The following is a 20029-nucleotide window of genomic DNA, read 5'->3' on the forward strand; positions in this document are numbered from 1 at the left end:
TGTACAATAGGGAAGACTGTCGTTCCTTCCATTTCATGCTGACTTTTAAGCATGTGAACGCTTAGATCCAACTATTTTCTCAATCAAATACCTCACGTTTCATCCAGAGGTTTACGTTTATTTGACTAAACGGTGTTTAGACATCTGGTGACAACTTCGAAAAATGTCTATAGCAAACTCTGTGCGCACAAAAACCAAATCCACAAAGTCACTAGGCCAGTTCTCTTCTGCCTGCATCAGATAGCCAGACTATTTTAGTGCTGTCTAGTCAAAGTATACATTGCGGCCAATGAACTTGTGTGCACTGGGGGTGGAAGAGAGAGGGGGCATATCAGGAGACGCTGTTCGCTTTTGGAGATTGACATCAGGGTCCTGGCAGGAGTAACGTAACTGGTCCGAGAAAGGGTTGTTTGTAAAGAGAGTGGAAGGGGATGATCTTGTCATACGGAGAGAAGAGAGAGGGCCCAAGGGCCTCTGCGGGGTAACATAAGCGGACACACAGAGTGAACGGATCCTGACAGCCCATGCTACCACAAAAGGACAAAATGCATGGCTGTTGAAACAAACCTTCCTCATCTGTTGCGAGGGGGATTAGAGCTTGTGCGACAGACGTGGGTGGAGTATTACAGCCGAGGACAAGGCCACGGAGTTGTGGAATGTGTGTCCCCTTCAAGCCAAGGGAAAAAAGAAAAGAATATAGGCCGGTCTCCATAAGCCTTTTCTACAGAGAGGGGGCAAAGGTCAAAACACCCCAAAGCCAACTGAGCTCATTTGTGCCAGCAATCATATATTAAATCCTGATGCGTTCCACAGACAGTTAACAAAAGGATTAGGGGTAAGTCATAAAGCTTAGTTTATCGATGTTACATAGTCTAATCCTGGCCCAGTTCTTACTAATTACCGAGTATTCGTGCTAATGATTTGTAAAATCACAAATGTGGCAAAAGTATTATCTCAAGGTGCGGTAATTGCTCGACACATTTTCGCAGGCAAACGTGAATATCGCATGAGTGCAAAATATTTTCCCACACTGATTTTGCAATGGGTTCAATTTGGTTGCACAAGTTTGTTGCGTTGGGCAACAAAATGCTGAATGGTTTGCAAGTGACTTCATACTTCGCAACACAATTGTAAATCATCATTCGCTACACTGTACTGACAATAAACAACGTCCTTTCTAGCTCATGCAATATTGCTGGATTTTTGTGAACGCAGCTTTAGAGTATCTGCTCCTATAGACAATATCAATTTACCAGCATTACACCAATAGTGAAAACACAAATCAAAGTGAATTGCTATAAAAAAGTAATCCAATGGTTTCTGACCCAAAACTATTCACAGTGATTGCAACACATATTTCATTTGGGCTCTGAGAAAACATAAACTGTAGTGAATCACACTCTCAACATTCACACAGCTACCGCAAACATGTCAATGTCAAATCCTGGAATGATACAATGGAGGTCAAATAAAATGATAGCATAAAATATGATTTTATATGATATACACTAATGTTTAAAAGTGTGGGGTCCATTAGATATTTTTTAAAGAAATTAATACTTGTATTCAGCATAGATGCATTAAACTGATAAAAAATGACAGTAAACACTGTTCAAAGAATCCTGAAAAAAGTATCACTCTTTCCAAAAAAATACGAAGCAGCACAACTGATTTCAACATTGATAATAATCAGACATGTTTTTTGATCATCAAATCATCATATTAGAATGATTTCTGAAGGATCACGTGACACTGAAGACCGAAGTAATGATGCTGAATATTCAGCTTTTCATTTATTTTAAAATATATTAAAATTAGGGCTGGGAATCGATTAAAAAAAATTAACTAATTAATTGCACAATTTCTGTAATTAATTGCAATTAATTGCGCTTCCCCCAAGCTTGTAATCATCAATATTTAAACTTAGAATCACCTAATTAAACACAGGAAAAAAAGGGAACAGAAAATAGCCCTATATTAAAATATTAAACATCAATATATCAATATATTATTCTTTTTCAATAATCAATCAACATAATCAATTTAACAGATTATTATTATTATTATTATTATTTTATTAATTATTAAAACAAAATATAGTCCTACAAAGCTATTATTACCAGAGCATGTGATCAGAGCAGGTCATTTTACCATTGTTGCCCAGCATGGCTATACCAGCTCAGCAAACAGAAGTCAACAGAGAAATTTCACGTTACTTGAGTGGACTTTACTTTTCCAGTGCTTAGTACATGATTGAAGCCTTTGGGCCGTTAACGACAGAGCCGCCGACACACACACACACACACACACACACACACACACACGGAACGGAGAGCTCGCCGCTGCTGGGCCATTAACGACAGAGCGAGCCGACACACACACACACGCACAATACAACTTTAACATCATAGGATGTCCTGTTACTTTATCCTCTACAGTAAAAGACCTGGGTGTTATACTCGATTGCAACCTGTCTTTTGAAAATCATATTTCATATGTTACAAAAACAGCATTTTTCCACCTTAGAAACATTGCTAAGCTACGTAATATGCAATCAGTTTCTGATGCAGAAAAGTTAGTTCATGCATTCATGACCTCGAGACTGGATTACTGTAATGCTTTACTAGCTGGTTGTCCTGCATCCTCAATAAACAAGCTACAGTTAGTCCAAAATGCCGCCGCTAGAGTTCTTACGAGATCAAGAAAATATGATCATATAACACCGATTTTATCATCACTGCATTGGTTACCTATAAAGTTCCGTATTAATTACAAGGTATTGCTACTGACTTATAAAGCCCTAAACGGCTTAGCTCCAGTCTATTTAACGGATCTTCTATCGCCCTATAATCCATCGCGCTCTTTAAGATCACTAAATTCAAGGCTTTTGGTCATACCTAGGATATCCAGAACCACCAAAGGAGGGAGAGCATTCTCACATTTGGCTCCAAAACTCTGGAATAGTCTTCCTGATACTGTTCGTTGCTCAGACTCGCTCTCCCAGTTTAAAACTAGATTAAAGTCGCATCTCTTCAGCCAGGCATTCATATAATCCCACAGTTCAAACTACAATCCGGCCTCTAGCTCATAAATGCCAGAGGAGAACTGGCCCCCGACTGAGCCTGGGTTCTCCCAAGGTTTTTTTTTTCTCCATTAGGTCACTTGATGAAGTTTTTCGGTTCCTTGCCACTGTTGCCTTTGGCTTGCTCAGTTGGGGATATTTTGGGGATATTTAATTTAATTTTATCAATCAATAAATTCCTCTTGAAACAAACTTTGTTGTATTATTTTAATTTAATACTGTGAAGCTGCTTTGATACAATCTGTATTGTGAAAAGCGCTATACAAATAAACTTGACTTGACTTGACTTGACACACACACACGCACGCGCGCGCGCGGAGCACAGGGCGCGACGCACATACCGAGCGGAAAAGACCCGCTCATGAAAGCTGCCCGAGAATGAAACCTGACCGCCGAACATGGAGGGGCGGGACGGCATATTTCGGCCTTTTTAATAGCAGACGCAACAGGAAATCATTAAAACGAGGCAAAAAAAAAAAGTGCTGCGTCAATTGCGTTATTTTTTTTTTACGCGTTAAACATTTCAAATTAATCGCAAAGATTAACGCGTTAATTCCCCCAGCCCTAATTAAAATACAAAACAGTTATTTTTAATTGTAATAATATTTCACAATATTACTGTTTTACTGTAAATAAAAGGTACAATATTTGTGACAAAAATTCCTGCTTAATATAAATAATGGAGTGTCTATTTACATTAAGTGCAAGTAGCCCGCCTTGTAACTCCGCCCACTAGAAATGACACTGTTATTATTGCATACTGTTTAATGTACAATACAACTGTGGTGCAAATAGTATCTGCCACTATTTATAAGTGTAAACAACATCTAACAACTATTTACACTTATTGCAAAGAAAATACTGCTATTTTTACATAGTGTACATAGAATCTATTGCTATTTAAACTTAGTGTAAATAGAATCTATCACTAAGAAAGAAAATATGCTATTTGCACTTTTGCAAACAGCCGCTGACTATAAGTAATGGCTTAAAGGCTACATATTAGAACCTAAAACTCTACATATTATAATACATCATTTTTTACTAGAAAATAAATATTTAACTCATAATGTTTGGTTTCTCTAACTATAGTTGGCCTGTAAACAGTTACAAACTGACCTGCTTTTAGAAAAGCTGTGCTTGGTAGAAGCCAGACACATCTCTGTAGATATGCAGTAATTTATACACTATAAAACCCAAACAAACATGAATCAACTCCTTTAAATTATCAAGTATTTTTAATAGTTGATGAGACTGAAATGGATCAAGTCTGTTTATTGTCACGTCTGAATCATCCAGCCAGTAATGAAAAAAATGTCATGCTTTACTCAGGAGGCTGACTCATGCTTTACTGAGAATGCTGACTTAAATGGGAGACACAGCATTCCTGTCAGTGGATCCTGTGTGGGAACGGGAAAATCTGGAGGTGGGGAGTGTCAGAAGTTCACCCTCTGATTCACTTCAATAAAACTCCAACAACATGACTTGGCCCTGTTTGTCCTTTCTTTGTTTCACTACATTTTTTCCCCCAACAACAGCACTGCTGCAATAAATAGCTGATCCGTTTTAGGGAGAAAACAACTTCTAGCAAACTGTCCTACTCTCTCAAGTTTCTAATGCTTTGCCTGCAAAGTGTTCTGAGCACAAAGCAAGCAAGCGACTCTCGCTGGGGGGTATTCAGCTCTCCGAGACTCACCATACATTTTTCCTTCGTCTGAAAGTATGATCTTTCTGCGGCCACAGGGTGGATAAATGGCCAGAGCCTCCTGAAAACTTTGCTCGATGTCAGGGCTCCAGACGCCCTCCGCATCCCCTTCCATTCCGGCCTTGTCCATCCCATCCACTCCATCCTCCTGCCCCTCCTCCGGGCTCTCGTTGGCGCTCCACTCGTTGGCTGCAATGGTGGCGGCTCCACCTGGGCCCCTACGTGAGCCCTCACACCCAGGACTAGGAGAGAGAGGGAGAGAGATGTCATTAAAACAGGAGGCTAGAATAGTTTACCCAAAATGTTTAATTCTGCCATTTAAAAAGGAAAATGCCCTCAGCATGCGATTGCGAATTCAGTTCTCTTTCGCGTCTTGTTGTGCTTGAATGTTCGAATACACACACAGTTATGTCACAATGCCCATCGTGTGTGGAGTATTCATGTAAACACAGCCGGTTATGTGTTAAGTGAATGTAAACAGTTGGGTGTAAACCGGATGTGTATCAGTATAATAGACCTGTGCATTTGGTCTTAAAGTGACAGTAGCCTAATAAACCTGTATCTCTGTCTCATTAATGTGAAAAACAAAAGAGAAAAGAACTTACTGCTCTTGACTGAACTACTTTTTTAACTTTAATACATTTATATTTAATTCATAGAGTGAGGGTTATGCAATATTTTATTTTTACATTTGATTAGTAAATTTCATTACTAATTCTAATTACAAGTTAAATAAACCTACCTGAAAAACTTAATTTGTTTCATTCATATTTTTGTATTTGTCCTATTGTTTGTATTTTGCTGCTTTGTTTCTTTTTTTTAATAACAGAAATTAGATAAAATAACTATATTGTGATATTTAGCGTTGTCTTGAAATAAGAAATTGGTCATATCGCCCACCCTATAATTGGGCATGAAATTGGAAATCGAAAATTCACTATTTTCTAAATGCATGTTATTTATCCCAGTGTGAACGATTCATACATAAAATAAATAAAAAACATTTTTGAACTCATAATTTTTAAATAAAAAAACTCTTTCGGTGAATTTTCGAATCATTTGGTCCACTTAAATCCCGCCACTTTTTTACAATTGGCTGCAAGCTCACATTCAGATCTTCATCCATCCAATCAACAACTGATGCACAGAACCAAGTCCCACACTGCATTTTTTCTTTTCAATAATCCGTTTCATTGCAAATGTAAGCTCCACAAATTAAAAAAAAGCAACATAAAACTCTGTCTTTATTCACTGAGAATCTGTTAGCTGTTGATCAACAGATCATTGAGTCAACTCTGGAAACAAGTCAGTCAAATAACCAGTTTGTCTGAGTCACAAATCGGACTGAACAGTTTGTGGAATGCATGAATGAACTGATGAATCATTCATCTTATTGAACCGGTCGCAAATGTCCTTGAATTAACAGATCACTGGAGGGGAAGGTTTTAGAGGAGCATCAGCTGCCCCTTCCAGACTGTCTTACAATGATTGGTTAATTGAGACGGCTCAAGACCAATAGGAGGGGTTGACAGTTACTATCAGTCCAGATGGTGTGACCATGAATCTCCCTTTGGAGCTGGAGCTTTTCCCACCCCTACTTTAAATAAAGAATCTTTCAGGATCGTGTAATCATTTGCATATGCCCTGTCAATCAGTTTATCCCATTATGCGACGGCGGAAAGAGGAGAATTGGACAGGAAAGACAAAATGGCTGTCGGAGCAGAGGACACACCGAGCTGCCGAGCAAGGTGCCAGATTTTTCAGACTCCTGATGTCAAGTGAAGTTCAGGTGACGAGATATCAGATTTTCAAGGACGTGCTTTACAGCTTTCGTGAGCTGGAGGGTACAGTATTAATAGCACTGGTATTGAAAATCAAGAGAATCTACTGAAGGCACTTAATAAATTGCCTTGGTGTCAACAAGACTGGCTGAGCAATATTGGCTAATATCAGGGTAAAAGTAGACAATGGAAGCTGGCAATTCCCAAATCTTCTTAATGCAATAGGGTCCTTTTTTGACTGATATCTATAACTATAACTATATATAACTGATTCAATTAACTGAACCAGACAGTTCAAAATAATTTTTTAGCAAAAATTAACCAAACTTGGCCAAATTCAAGGCACATTAAAGTCACTGCAATAGATATATTTATTTATACTACAGGGCCGTTGAATGCTTGAATCTGATTGGTTGACGAACGTTCTAAGGTGTGCATTATTTTCAGGGAAACGCACGGCTAAAGTAGTTCCAGGCAGGTCTTGACCGCATTACAGTTCCATATCACTTCGCGTAGTCAACTGTAATAACGGAAAATAGGATACAATTCATAACAAGAAAAAGCATTTCGCCCCGTGCGCTTGATCTGCAATTTTCAATGTCTAGCTTCACAATCAATAGAAACATGCAGTTTAATTTGAATAAATAAACTATAAAGTCCTATCTATAATCAATAGAAAATTAAACTGAATATAGGCTAAATAAATGGATAGTCCTGCAGCACGGATTTTTATTGCAGATAATAACAAATAAATAATTATTGATAGGCCTACTTGTTAAAAGGGCTTTGGGTTTCATTTATTTGGCTAGTCTACTGTCATCTGTCAATAATAGAAAAAAAAAAAGAATTAACGAATTAATTAAAACGATTGAATTAATTAATAAATAATAATATTGACGCACATGCTTTTCTGTCTCATTTATGCAATATCTCTCTCTAATAACTGCATTAATAACTGCATAAAGCCGGGAACACACTTTAAGGCCGGTTATGAATGTAATTTGATACTTTGACTGATCATGCCCGCGCGTGTTCAGCGCGTTCAGTCTGTTCAAAGTCGGTGTTTAAAATCTGCTGCAGTCGATGAAACAGTCAGAGAATGTGTCAGCTAGTCGTGTGTCCCCAGCATTAGTCTGCTATCAGCGGCTCTAACCTCCGTTACTAACTCTACCTAACCCTAACCCTAACTCAGCATTAGTCTGCTATCAGCGTCTTAAACCTCCGTTACTATCTCTCTACCTAACCCTAACCCTAACTCAGCATTAGTCTGCTATCAGCGGCTCAAACCTCCGTTACTAACTCTACCTAACCCTAACCCTAACTCAGCATTAGTCTGCTATCAGCGGCTCAAACCTCCGTTACTAACTCTACCTAACCCTAACCCTAACTCAGCATTAGTCTGCTATCAGCGGCTCAAACCTCTGTTACTAACTCTACCTAACCCTAACCCTAACTCAGCATTAGTCTGCTATCAGCGGCTCAAACCTCCGTTACTAACTCTACCTAACCCTAACCCTAACTCAGCATTAGTCTGCTATCAGCGGCTCAAACCTCTGTTACTAACTCTACCTAACCCTAACCCTAACTCAGCATTAGTCTGCTATCAGCGGCTCAAACCTCCGTTACTAACTCTACCTAACCCTAACCCTAACTCAGCATTAGTCTGCTATCAGCGGCTCAAACCTCTGTTACTAACTCTACCTAACCCTAACCCTAACTCAGCATTAGTCTGCTATCAGCGGCTCAAACCTCTGTTACTAACTCTACCTAACCCTAACCCTAACTCAGCATTAGTCTGCTATCAGCGGCTCAAACCTCCGTTACTAACTCTGAAATTACGTTTTGGAATTAGCAACGGAGGCGTGGGATTAGATGCGTAAGAAATTAGTCCTACATACAAGAGCGTTTTAATGACAAAAACTTTACAAACGTCTTGAAATACATAATCTGAACAATGTTTCGAGGTGTGGTAACTGTAGTATAAGCGGAATAATTGACTTCAGGCCGTTGAATTATTAGAAAAATAATGCACACCCGAGGTGTAACGGCCACTCCGCTTCGCGTCGTGACCGCATTACCACCTCGGGTGTGCATTATTTTTCTAATAATTCAACGGCCTGTCGTCAATTATTCCTTACATAATGCATGCCATCACCGTTCTCAGATTCACGTTTTTGAAGTTTATGATAACGGTATCGCTTTCAAAACTCGTTTTCAAAAGCTTGCACTTTTAAAAATATATAAACTATTAAATAGTTTGCGTTCTCATGCCACCAAAATGCCATTGTCGTGTAAATGAACAGCCAGAACGCATAGGCCTAAAGAAATTCTATTTTCAGTTGGAAACGGTGTTGTGTAAGTGGCCCCTAAGTTAATAACTAATGATTTTTACAATGGAAATTAATCGATTAAAAACGTACTTAAGCTAGACAATGACTTTCTTCTAGATCTGCTGTACAGCCAAAACAATCTTTGCTGAATTAATTTCCCATTATCACTGTAAAGCTGCTTTGATTGTTTATGTATACTGTTAACAAAATCATATTGAATATCTTGTGACTGCAACCCCAAAATGAACATTTCAATGCACTACATAAACAAAATCAACATTATTATTCTACTGTACTGCCGTCCAAAGGTTTGGGGTTGGTGGAGTCTCTAATGCTCACCAAGGCTGCATATATTTGATCAAAAATAAAGTAAAAACTAATATTATGAAAGATTAACATGTTTTCTATTTGAATTTATTTTAAAATGTAATTTATTCCTGTGATCAAAGCTGAATTTTCAGCATTATTACTCCAGTCTTCAGTGTCACATGATCCTTCAGAAATCATTCTGATGATTTGATGCTCGAGAAACCTTTATTATTATTATCATCATCGTTGAAAACAGTCGTGCTGCTACATATTTTTGTGGAAATTGTGAAACTTTTTAAAATAGAAATCTTTTTTAACATTATACATTCCTTTAACTGTCATTTTTTTTTATAAATTTAATGTGTCCTTGCTAAATACAAGTATTCATTTATTTATTTTAAAATCTTATTGACCCCAAACTTCTCAACTGTAGTGTACAGTATATAGTGATCTATAATAAGAGCCCCTAACTTCTCTAAAAACAAACAGGCTGGCATTCATCTTAAGGAAATTACCATTTAGGCCTTCATTCTTCAGCAGAGTCACTGAGGACATTTGTAAAATGAATCTGAAAAACAGAGTAAACTAATAAGAACTGCCCACAAAGCATTTTTGTGGCCATGGATTTGGTGAGCGCTCTGTCCTCCTCATTCAATGATACTGCAACATTCTCAAGAGTCAAGACCAAAAACAAAAAGCCATTTCTAACTATAGTTTGGGTTATTAACTGGTGAAAACACAATTTTCCCAGTTACATTTTTCTAGCTCAATTCCACATCGGCATTCATTCACAGATGTGCGAACTCTGAAATATTTACATATTTTTTTGTTAAATAACTTTTTTTAGGACACATCCCAACCAGTGACTCTAATAACCATAATATGGCAAATATGCAAAAAAAGCCACAACTGCACTTCAGACACAGCCAAAACGGTTATCATAAGGAGGTACTAGAGGAGACCACTGGTATGGACCTACAGAGAGAGAGAAGGGCTGACATTCCAGACATGCCCTTATTAAGAAAGCTAGTGTCGCTAACACACTCTCTGTCCATCTCTCTCTCTCTCTCTCTCTCTCTCTCTCTCTGGAGATCTGTTGTGTCACTCACACCTCCTGTCCTTCCCCTCCCGTCCTCTTCTCCCCTTCCCTCTCACTTACGAGCACCCCAGTCCAAAAAAGGGCCTGAAGAACAGGAAAATCATAGGGGGTGGGAGTGGGAGTGAGGGTTGCCTGACCAATTTAGGCATCCACTAAGGCTCAGGAAACACACAGAGCTCCCCAAGGACAATACTGCTGTTTTACGTGGACTAGGTTCATAACACACACAGCACTCCTGCAAGCCCGTGCTAACAAGACCTGGGGAACACACTAGTAGTGAATGCCAAATAACACACAAATAAACTAATGAATATACTAAAGGTCTACTTTATTAAACATCAGCTTACTAGACCTGAAACTATTCAGAACCCAAACATGGAATCCAGCAGCTTAAGAATAATAATCAAAAATATTAGTAAGATGGTCCTTCTGCAGTCTTGAATTGTTGTGCTTGTGTTTGGTGCGTATTGCTGATGAGTAAATATTGACCTTGGTTTGAAACATGTTGCCTTATCTGTGAGCAGACATCATGAAAAGGTCACCTGCCAACACCAGCAGCGCCTGGCCTCTGAAGAGACATCGGGTTACAGAATCAAGTGACAAACCAAAAGCATCCAACACTCTTGATGGATAACCAGTGTTCATTAAAGAAGCATCTTGTCTAAACCTTTAACTATCACATTGCGCTATTATAAAAACAAGGGAGGGTGCATTTGTTTGAGCAAATCTGAAGTGAACTGTTCGCTGAGTGAATGTCATGAAAGCCCATTTCACCCCAAATGAACACTGATAACATCTTGGTCCCTGTTTACACCTGGTGTTAAGATGCGTTTTGGTTGATCGGATCACAAGTAGACGAGGGAAACACATTCCCGTTTACACCTGGTGTTTTAATCCGCCTCTTTTGTCCACTTTCAACCACTTCTGTCCTGATTTCTTCGAGGGGAGGGTCTATGTATGTTTTTTTTTATTTTTTTTATTTGTCAATCTAATGTCAATTTACATTTAAACGCGAAAGAAGACAATGAGCATTTTGAATGAGCCGCTGTCCAGATAGGGGAGAACAATTGAGTGAGTCTGTATAGCATAGCTTTTTAGAAGTTTATTTTCATAGGATAAAAGTGAATAGAAAACAGTTGAGCCATAGCAATGAAACGCACACCCCGCCACTCGGTTTGAAAACTGTATCCGCTTCCCCCTACTGAACTCCACCCTCACTTCCTTACCTGCCCTATCCAAATACCTAACCACAATAATATAATACAAGTCTACAAAATTCATTATATTCAGTGCAAGTACTCAAACAAACTTGATTATATTCAAATTATTAATGATGTTTTATTAACAAAGTTCGGGAGGAGCACGTTCAAATGATCTACCCAATCAGCATGAGAGGAGGTCTACAAATACGTAGCCGACTCAACTATACTCTTCCACAGTTTTTTCTGCATCCCTCCAACATTGTCTCCTCACATTCGCCTGGTTACTATCCTGACCAGAGATACGGGGGAGTACTCTGGGTTTGGGCCACATTCCGAGCTCAGAGCCCTCCCCCGGAGAGCACGCCAAAAACTCACACTACTTTACTCTATATCTGATCATTTGCAAATGTTTGCAAACTAATGAAAATCAGTCCATTGAGTCCAAATATGAAAAGCAAATGGCTCCAACACAGAGAGCAGCCGCTTTAGTTTCTACTCTGACAGCCGCGAGACCAGCCGAACGCTGTGAGTGTGTGTTCGAAATCAGGAATGGTCAGAGAACACATTACCATGTGCTTGGTACATTTTTCATCTTTAAACCAAACTTGGGTCTTCAGCCGACAAAGCTTCCATTAATGTTTATGCTCTAGGTCAGTAGGCGGAGAGTAGACGGCCTTTTGTGGGTGTTTGAACACTATCGTGTAGTGTTCTCAACAACCTCTGCAAGTGGTCAGAAGTGGACAAGCTCAAAGCGTTTTAGACCCGTTTACACTTGTATTTAGCATCGTCCACTTGTGAGCCCATCAACCAAAATGCATCTTAATACCTGGTGTAAACAGGGCCTTGGTCACCGTGATTTTGCCAAGACATGTTCCTGGATATTTTATTAATCCTGGAACAACATTCCTGTCAGTAAATTTAGTCTTTACCCTATCTTATTCACTTTTACATGGTGTTTGAACATAAATGTGTGTTGGAAGTGTGTACACGACCACCCAATGGTAAAAATCCACCCACTCCTTTCATATATTCCCCATAAATCGCGTTTTCTACACATTGTGACATCATAATGTAACAGGCCCCACCCACGACTGTAGACAGAATCTGCCTTGTTAGCTTAGCTCCTCCCCTGAGTGAGCTGTACACAGTCCGCCATGTCTGTCGCCTCTCTAGAGCAGCTAGTGGAAACACAACAATGACTACGTTTACATGCAGCCAATATCCGGGTTATGGTCGGGTTAGAGTCACTATTTGGGTTTCTGAAACATTCGGAATAACGCGTTTACATGCGTAAGCAGAGAGAGTTACTCCTGTATACATGGAATTTACAATATCCCGATGTAAACGGCGACGCGCGGTTAGCGTCTGGACGTACGGACTTCCTTAAGACGCAATATGCGTCATTTCCGATTCTTTTTCCTGTATCCAAAGACAACAACAACAGCAGCAGCATGCGGATAATGAATAGTACGGGGCAGATAGCGATCGCCTTTGTTTGCGCTTTCCTCCTCGCTCCAAAAGTGTGGTGCTGTGCTGCGTCTCGCCATGTTTACCTCTACTTCTTGTTTACTTCCGGTATACTGCACGCGGGTTTCTGTATGCGCCGTCCCTACTCAAAAGACCAAGATTCCTTGCGAATAGAACATGCGCAGAACACAAATCAATGTCCCTTTTGATGGGGATATGCCGATACGCGTTTACATGACCAAATATTCGGGTTAGAAAGGGGGTACCCCAGGTATAATATCCGGGTTTTTAAAAACCGGGATATGAGCATATCCGGGTTTTTGCCGGTGTTTACATGGCCGTGCGCGACCGGGTTATTGCTAATATCCCGGTTTTGAACGGGTTATTGGCTGCATGTAAACGTAGTCAATGAGAAACAATCTAAATGTTGTTGTTAGCTGTATCAATGAACATTTTTTCCACTGAGCTACTTTTCCATTGCTTTTATTATGGAAACACGCTAGATGGATGTGTTTGACCGCTGTGTTCATGTCTCGCATCTTGTGCAAGAAACAGCGTTTTAAAAACACAGGGCCCAAGAGACTTCTTTCAAAAACATTGAAAAAAGCTTACTGAAACAAAAGTTTTGAACAATAGTGTATACTGTAAAAGGTTTACCCATCATAGTAACTGTTTTACTTCCCTTAAACTACGCTGTTTTTAAAAATATATATATATATTTAAATGATTTTATATAGTAATGTAATATATTGACTGACTGATTGATACTTTGAGTTGAGTTGAGCCAGAAATGTTTTTATGAGAAAAATCAGAGCAAGATTTAACCGTGGCAAGATATTCTGAGCTAATACTGCATATCATGGTGCTCGATGAATAAATAACATAATATTTATGGTCCATTTACACAGCACCATTTTTAACTATAAATGGAAAACTTTGTATGCATTTTGGCCATTTATGTACAATATAATGGAGTTTTGGGGGCCTGAAAACGCAAACTTTTGAAGAAGGGTTTCAAAGTGCACGTTTTTGAAAACAATACCATTATCATGTCCATGTAAACTACAAAAACGTGAATTTGTGAAAACGTTGACGTCATGCGGACGTGTATTACGCGTTCAGTCAATAGGCGCGGAGTGTTTCTTTACAAAGTGACATCGCCATCTACTGGCCTGGCATGAATAATACAGCGTTTTTAATCGTTTTCATGGATCAGTGTGAACGGGGATAGTTTTGACAATATTACCGCCTTTACGCGAAAAATGCAAAAGAAAAACGTTTTAGTTTTTAGTCTATCGTTGTTGTATAAACATAACCTGAGTGCAATTCAGTCTTGGTTTATCTGACAGGGGTTAAGCAGCACAGACAGGAGTCTGTTCTCTTCGGAGACTTGGAAAAACAGCTGCAATGCTTGTCAACAGGGAAAAGGCCTTTGCTCATCAACAACTCTCCTCTTGCACACTCCTCACCAACGCGCACACACACCCTTTCAGAAAGAACAACAGGGCAACAAGTAGGCGAGCAGCTGCTGCCCTAGATCAGATTACAGATAAGGACGGCATTTTAAGGCATGGCCAAGTAATGCTGAACTCTCTGATGGTTTAAGAGAATATATGAATATAAAAGCTGTTTCAACATGGGTTTTAAGTGTTTTATTTCACCAGGCAACTTGACAAGATCCTGCTAACACTGCCCTACAAGGAGAAGTGCTTTGCCTACTTTAGAGTACGATCTTCAAAAATGTCTAAACCAAAAGGCTTTGAGGCTTTGAGTAATGCATTACAAAACGTCTCTAAAACTCTTTCAGGAACTAATCTGCATAACCACAACATTCAAATATCAATTGATTAAATCTTCCTGGATAACAGAGTGAGCAGGACAGCTACTACACTAACACGTCCAAAAAGCTGGAAGCCGCGCTTTGGCATTGAACACTATAAAGCACTTTACATATGCTAGGTCAAAGACTCTACATTGGACAGACAAGAAAAGAGATAAAAACATGTTACAAAGAGGGAAGATTGAAGTGCCTCTCTCTTTCTTCCGTGGACCAAACCCATGTCAAACCTGTACAACCAGCTACTGCAGTTTTCTCAGAGTCTAAGGAAACCCCCGCTCCTTCAGTGAGCATCATTTAAATTTACTGCATTTTACATACTTACAGAATAGAAACTTACATATACACACACACACACACACATATATTTATACATATATGTCTCATATCTCATATATATGTCATTTTATTAAAGCAAATAAACTGGGTTGAATCCAAGGAACTACTTTTTTTTTTGTTTTTTTGTCTGAGGCATCCGTCAACTGAAGGCACACTGCCAGCGCAAATCAGTTTCTAGCATTTAAAAATGTTAAATACACAAATAAAACTGGATTTGTCAAAAAACAAAAACAAAACAGCAGCGATTGATCCAATTTTATTGTTATTGTTGCACAATGAACACTTAAATCTTTTTTTTTTTTTTTTTAAGTCATTAGCCTAACCATTCTATTATTTCACTCTAAATGATAACCTTTTGGAAATGACACAGGTTTTGCGCATAACAAACCAACATGAAAAATATTTGTTATTATAATTATTAGTATTCATTATTTTGTTTGTTGATCATAAAGTTAAAAGTGAGTCATTATCAATGAGAAAATTATTTTGCTATGTTGTGATCACAAGCAAGCAAGTCGTAATCTCGTGAAAAAAAAAAAAATAATAAAAATGTATGTTGGGATCACAAGAAAACAAGAAAGTCCGTACTTACTTGACTTGAGATGTTGTATAAACATTATAGGACATATCAACACACTTTCATGGCATTACGTAACTTTTATGTTTTAGCAAATTTGAGGGCAATTTGAATGAATTCGTAAAGCCTCATTAATATGTTTTTGTACGATCTACTTTTAGCCCACTGACAGGATAAAAAAAAAAATACAAATACTAAATTGTACATTTCTGTATGAATAACATCGAAATTCCATACAAATTCATACTATTTTGTGAGAATTCATACGATTTCATATGAATTTGTGCGATTTCACATGTATGAATTCATTCAAAATCGCCACCTCTTATAATGGTTCCATTTTCTCATGAGATCGAGTTGGACACATTTTCGCTCTGCCGAGCAAAAGAAACGGACTAAATTGGAAGAAACTGAGGTCTTCATTTTTAAAGTTTTTGCCGCTTTTACTGATAGGGAGAGTAGAGAGAAGACAAGACATTATATGGCAAAGAAGAGATGAATAGGAATGTTGCAGGCAGAATTTTAACTCCCATTTCCCACATGAGCACCAAGGGTCAATATGTCAGGGAGCTCACCACCAGGTAACTTTTTAAATAAAGGTGCAAACACACTAAAGAAAAATATGATCCATTTTGAGGGAGTGGAAAGAGCAAAGGGATTTCTAAAATTGCAACTGAACCTGCCTCTCTGAAATTATCATTGGCCAATGGTCAACGAATGCCTGCATTAAAGTACCGGACATCAAAAGCTACAATTTACAATTTTTGGATGCATGACAGAACATCACTTTCACAAATCCTTGCTTTTTAGTAGTTTTCTCTGCTGTAAACCCTAACGTGCAGCCGCCCTAAACCATCAGTTATATTGCATGTTTACATATGAATTATAATGATCTCCAACGGGGCTTCCTCTCAGAGTCCCAGATGCTCTCTGTCCATCACCCAATTTCCTCTCCAGACATTCATACACCCCTAGATCCCAACCAACATGCTTGTGAGTGCTAACATGTGGCCCGTAACATATGTAGCCATTCCATAGCATTTCAATTCACGTGGCAATGCCAGTTGTCGAAAGCCAATGAAACCAGACTTAAGTGAAATCACCATTGAAGAAAATTATCACAGATCCTTTAAATTCCTGATTTGGAACATTAAACACAATCTCCACAAGAACATTGACTCAACTCACCTGATTTCAATCGAGTTTGATGCTAGCGTTGCTATGCTAACAAGGCGATACTCGAATAAGCATATAGTACATATTAAAAAAAACTTGTTTGATGTTCGAGAACCAATGATTTTTGTTCTCGCGCTTCAAGCAAGTACGGCTTAGCTTCCGTGTTTATTTGATGAGCTCTTTGTATGTGCACTGATCAACTGTTATATGATTAAAAGCCTACATTTGTTTACTTCTGTAAGTCTCTACAGAAGACTTAAACTGCTCGTTTCATTAAAAATGATGGGAGTATATCAAAAATACCTTCATTTGTATGCAGAAGATGAGGTTTGGGACAACATGAGGGTGAGTAAATGATGACAGACTTTTAAAACGCTGTCTAGCGAGACAACTCACTAGATTTTGGAAGAAAGCATCAGTCTTGAGGGCACCTCTTAAAAATGCCCTCCAAACAGACCTTTACCAGAAAACTGAACTTGAATTCTTCCATATGGCTAAGAAAACAATGCAGTTGTCCACCGCATGAGGAAAGAATTCGTCACACATGTCTAAGTTCAGACTAAATCGACCAACACCAGATGATCAACAGGAAATTGTACAAAGAGTGACAATTTTGAAGTCTGGGTTTACAGGCGCACCACTGACCTCCACGTCCCCAGGTGCTGAGAGACACAAAAGAGGGTGAAACCCTCAAATCTATAGACCTTAAGGATGACAGAACTGCTTGTGTGGATCAGTAAGCTATCGTTCCTCAGAGTATCGGTCTGAAGCCCAACAAACACACTGCAATGCTATTTAAAGCGGTGAGCTCACCGAACACACTTGTCATGTTTTGCAGGCCCTCTTGAAGCTTCACAGCTTGTGTTAAGAAAATTCCCCTTCTCGTTGGGTTATTTTTCATAGAGAAAGAAGAAATACAATGTAAATATATTCAGAAAACCTTCTATAATATCATTGCCCATGTGAATGAATATAATAGTGTTCAAATCATGCAATACTCCACTAATGTGGAACTGTTTGGTGTTCTTGCTAATAAAAAAGGCAATCATGAAGATGTTATTCTTGTAATAATAATAATAATAATGATGAATATAATTGGAAACATCTACAGTTATGACAACATATGTTTTTACATTGCTTTAACTCAAAAAAATAAGTTAGGCAATTGGCAACTTTTTTTTAGATTCAACTCAAATTTTAAAGTCAGTTTAATGTAATTTAAGTTGAAATGACTTAAATTTCAAAGTTGATTGTACTTAAAAATTAAAGGCAGCAACTTTTTTTTCCTTTTTTTATTATGTGTTAGTCCATTAATGTGAGAGAAGAGTTCATACTTCAACAGGAGCTCTTGAAGGAAATGTCTGGATTTTTCTTTCTTGGCACCACTGTTATATTCGGTCACATTTGTTACAAGAAATTCTCTTTTGATTGCTCACTGTAGCCTTACTCAACCTGAAGAACCTGTTGAATCTCTGCACGGCGAAACTGAGGGGGTGCGTTGAACTGGCACGCGTGATGACTGAACCAAGATGCAAGGGATCTTAAATGACTTAAAAGACTATTTCTGATGAATGGGATCGCCACACTCCCTCTAACAGCTGTAACTGAATCATCCTGGACTGATCATTTTATACGCGCAATGCAAGGCATCAGAATTCAAGAGAGAGAAAGGAGGATTTTCATTTCTTCATGAATAGGCTGGGTTTTATGAGTAATTCTTACAGGCTTAAAGCTCATTAACCTACATGAAACACAAAGACGCTGCCATATTACACTAATTCCTTACAAAAAATAATAATCCTGAAACACATTTACACAGGTTCACCTTTGTAGAGCACAACAAACAACAAAACAATGATTTAAACTTCTGTTCTTATATAATAAACAGTGTTTTTTAATGTTTTCTGATTAGGCCTATGATGTAGTAGGCTACAGCGGCCCTGTTTTAATAACTAAACTAAATTATGCATTTTAGGAAAAAATGCTTTTGGACACACAGCTTACTTACATAATGTAGACAAATACTAGAAAAGTATACTAGAAAATACAAAAAAAATAAAAATTTGGACATTTAATCATTCTAAATGCCAACATAAAACAACTTCAAATGTATTAAAATGAAAAGAGGATGACACAGTTTAGTTAAAAAACAAAACAAAAGCTGTATGTGCTCTACTATTGTATTGTAAATACATAGAGATACAAACCATGAAACCATAATCATATGTGATTAAAATAATTTGCTCCACTGAATTAGTAGTATAGGCGACAAACTTTCTCACGCGCATACAGTGCTTATTCTACAGATGCATGTTTGTTTTGAAATATCAGTAATACGTTTACATTTGTAAACCCACGTGTGTAAGTGTGTAACGCAACATCACTGAAGCAGCTCCGAAAAAATGCCAAAAATGAGAATGATGTAAAAACTGCAGCGCGAGCGCGGTGACTGCATGAAACAAAGGAGCGCAACAAGAGTTTTGCACTTACCTTAAACGCAAACCTCTGCTCTACTGTGCGCAAAAAAATGGATTCCAAGCTCTATCTCATGAGCTCGTTTACAAATGCAAACCACGCTGGTGTTTTTGAAGAAATATTTCTCCTGAATTGACAGTAAAGCTGGAATGTGAAGTATGACTTCGGTATGAAATCACGGCGAACCCGAGCGGAGCGCTGGAGGAGGAGTCACGGAGAAGGAGGCGGGAAATCTCCACCCCACTCAAACTTCACGAGCAAATCTCACGCGTGGACATCACTTGAGACGCGCTCATTGGCTGTGTGTGTGTGTGTGTGTTTCTCTTATATATTTGTCTTTTTATTCTTCTTTTTTTATTTTTTTCCTCAATGTACCCCCTTGACTGTAGTTGCAATTCTTCAAAACCAATAAAAAAAAAAAAAAAAAAAAAAAAATAGAATAGAATTTAAAAAAAAGTGAGTGTGTGTGTGTTTCTCAAAACCTAGAATGCTACTTAGACTGCATTTTTTGGGCATGACTGGCTCATGACTTTCCTATAACTGACTCAGCTTACAAAAAAACAATTTTCATATGAATTCATTCTATTTTATTCTAGTTTGCCAATTATGTGGGACATTATAGGCGCATCACGAGCATTACACATTTTTTT

At 38.3% G+C, this 20029-nt stretch overlaps 1 protein-coding gene across 6 annotated transcripts in view; it reads right to left on the reverse strand.

The window, feature by feature from the left end:
- Positions 1-19593, reverse strand: part of tead3a (TEA domain family member 3 a) — a 44503-nt gene extending 24910 nt beyond the window's left edge. For 2 of the 6 annotated variants that reach the window (XM_082145182.1, XM_082145178.1), the window contains exons 1-2: positions 19395-19589; positions 4779-5029 (exon numbers count right to left, since the gene is read on the reverse strand). In XM_082145182.1, the coding sequence (XP_082001308.1) occupies positions 4779-4917 (139 nt within the window). In that variant the 5' untranslated portion in view covers positions 4918-5029; positions 19395-19589. Of the gene's footprint in view, positions 1-4778; positions 5030-19394 lie in introns of those variants that run through there. The other 4 variants (XM_082145177.1, XM_082145179.1, XM_082145181.1 and 1 more) reach the window with 4 other exon arrangements.
- Between the last annotated feature and the right edge of the window lie 436 nt (positions 19594-20029).

Source organism: Leuciscus leuciscus, assembly GCF_965113295.1.
Source record: "Leuciscus leuciscus genome assembly, chromosome: 18".
Taxonomy (NCBI): Eukaryota; Metazoa; Chordata; class Actinopteri; order Cypriniformes; family Leuciscidae; genus Leuciscus; species Leuciscus leuciscus.